The sequence below is a fragment of the Cebus imitator genome, unplaced genomic scaffold (genome assembly GCF_001604975.1).
Source record: "Cebus imitator isolate Cc_AM_T3 unplaced genomic scaffold, Cebus_imitator-1.0 Scaffold82, whole genome shotgun sequence".
NCBI lineage: Eukaryota > Metazoa > Chordata > Mammalia > Primates > Cebidae > Cebus > Cebus imitator.
In genome coordinates, this window is record NW_016107397.1 from 4,519,644 (window position 1) to 4,520,846 (window position 1,203).

Below are 1,203 nucleotides of genomic sequence, written 5' to 3' on the forward strand. Positions count from 1 at the left end.
AACAAGGCTGCAATAAAGTAAATGCATCCGTAATTTCCCACTCACTACACTATGAAGAACTATTACGGTACAAGGGAGGGTCCAACCAAACTGAAAGGCACTGATGTCATTCCTCATCCCCTCCAAAGCATGTCCCTGGAGAACAGAAATGGAAAATGATGCCTGCATCCAGCCTTGCCCAAATACGGCTTGAGCAGGGCCAGACTTAACCTCCTTCTTTTTTGTGCCAAACAACACCTTTTCTTCTTCAAGGAACTCTTTTAGACTCGCCTCCTTGAGGAAAATGCCCCACTGGAAAGCCCCCACCTTCCTGACAGCTCTCAGCACCCTGTGGAAGAGACAGCATCCCATCTATGCTTCAGTTATCCCATTTGTGGCAGATGCGTAATGTTAACAAGGTCCAGCTCCCAGTGTGGCCTGTGTGGCCACAAAGACCACCCTGCTCAATGCTCCTGGAAGCCCCAACCTTGAGTCAGCCATATTCCTGCTGATGTTAGGGGACAGGGGAGTTTCCAAAACAGAAAAAGCAGCAGCAGAAGTAACCATAAAGGGCACCACAAAGAGTTACCTCAGGGCCAACCAGGATGGCCCAGATAGTCCTGGGGGTTTCTATCTGTAACGGTTAAAAAGAGTCCATCTGCGGCTCAGGGTCTAGACATAAAGTTCAAGGCAAATTAACAACTGGGGATGGTGGCTCAGTGAGGGAAACCACACCATCAGGTCCATGGACTAGGAAGGGAGAATGACTCAACTTGGGGGCAGGGAGGGCGCACTGCTGTGCAGAGAAACCTTGGGGAACGTGAGCCTCAATCAAAGCAACATCACGATTTCCAGAAAGGAAGAATCAGAGCTCACCTGCGATCCAGTAAAGAATCCGGCTGCCACCTCCTGGTCCCTGGCATTCATCGTGGGGAGGCCAGGACCCGGCTGCAGAACAGGCAGTGCTGAGCAGGGACAAAAAACATAAGAAAGATGAGAAGGATCGGCGCTGTCATGCCGTCAGCTCGTTCAAAGGTGTCCCCCACCCGATGTACATAATCTCAGGAACCAGGAGACTCTAGACAGAATCACTTTTCACTTTGGTGCCACACTTTCCCACACACAGGGGCCTGGGTGTCTCCTGCTCTGTTCTCAGCTGGGGCCTGGGTGTCCCCTGCCCTGTTCTGAGCTGGCAAGATTGTCCCAGCCCTGTCCCTTCAGGAT

At 51.6% G+C, this 1,203-nt stretch overlaps 1 protein-coding gene across 4 annotated transcripts in view; it reads right to left on the minus strand.

Moving 5' to 3' along the window:
* ZSCAN25 (zinc finger and SCAN domain containing 25) overlaps positions 1-1,203 on the minus strand; it is a 17,969-nt gene that overhangs the window by 9,263 nt on the left and 7,503 nt on the right. For all 4 annotated transcript variants that reach the window (XM_017533662.2, XM_017533661.2, XM_017533660.2 and 1 more), the window contains one exon: positions 856-944. In XM_017533662.2, coding sequence (XP_017389151.1) covers positions 856-944 — 89 coding nt within the window. The remainder of the gene's footprint in view (positions 1-855; positions 945-1,203) is intronic.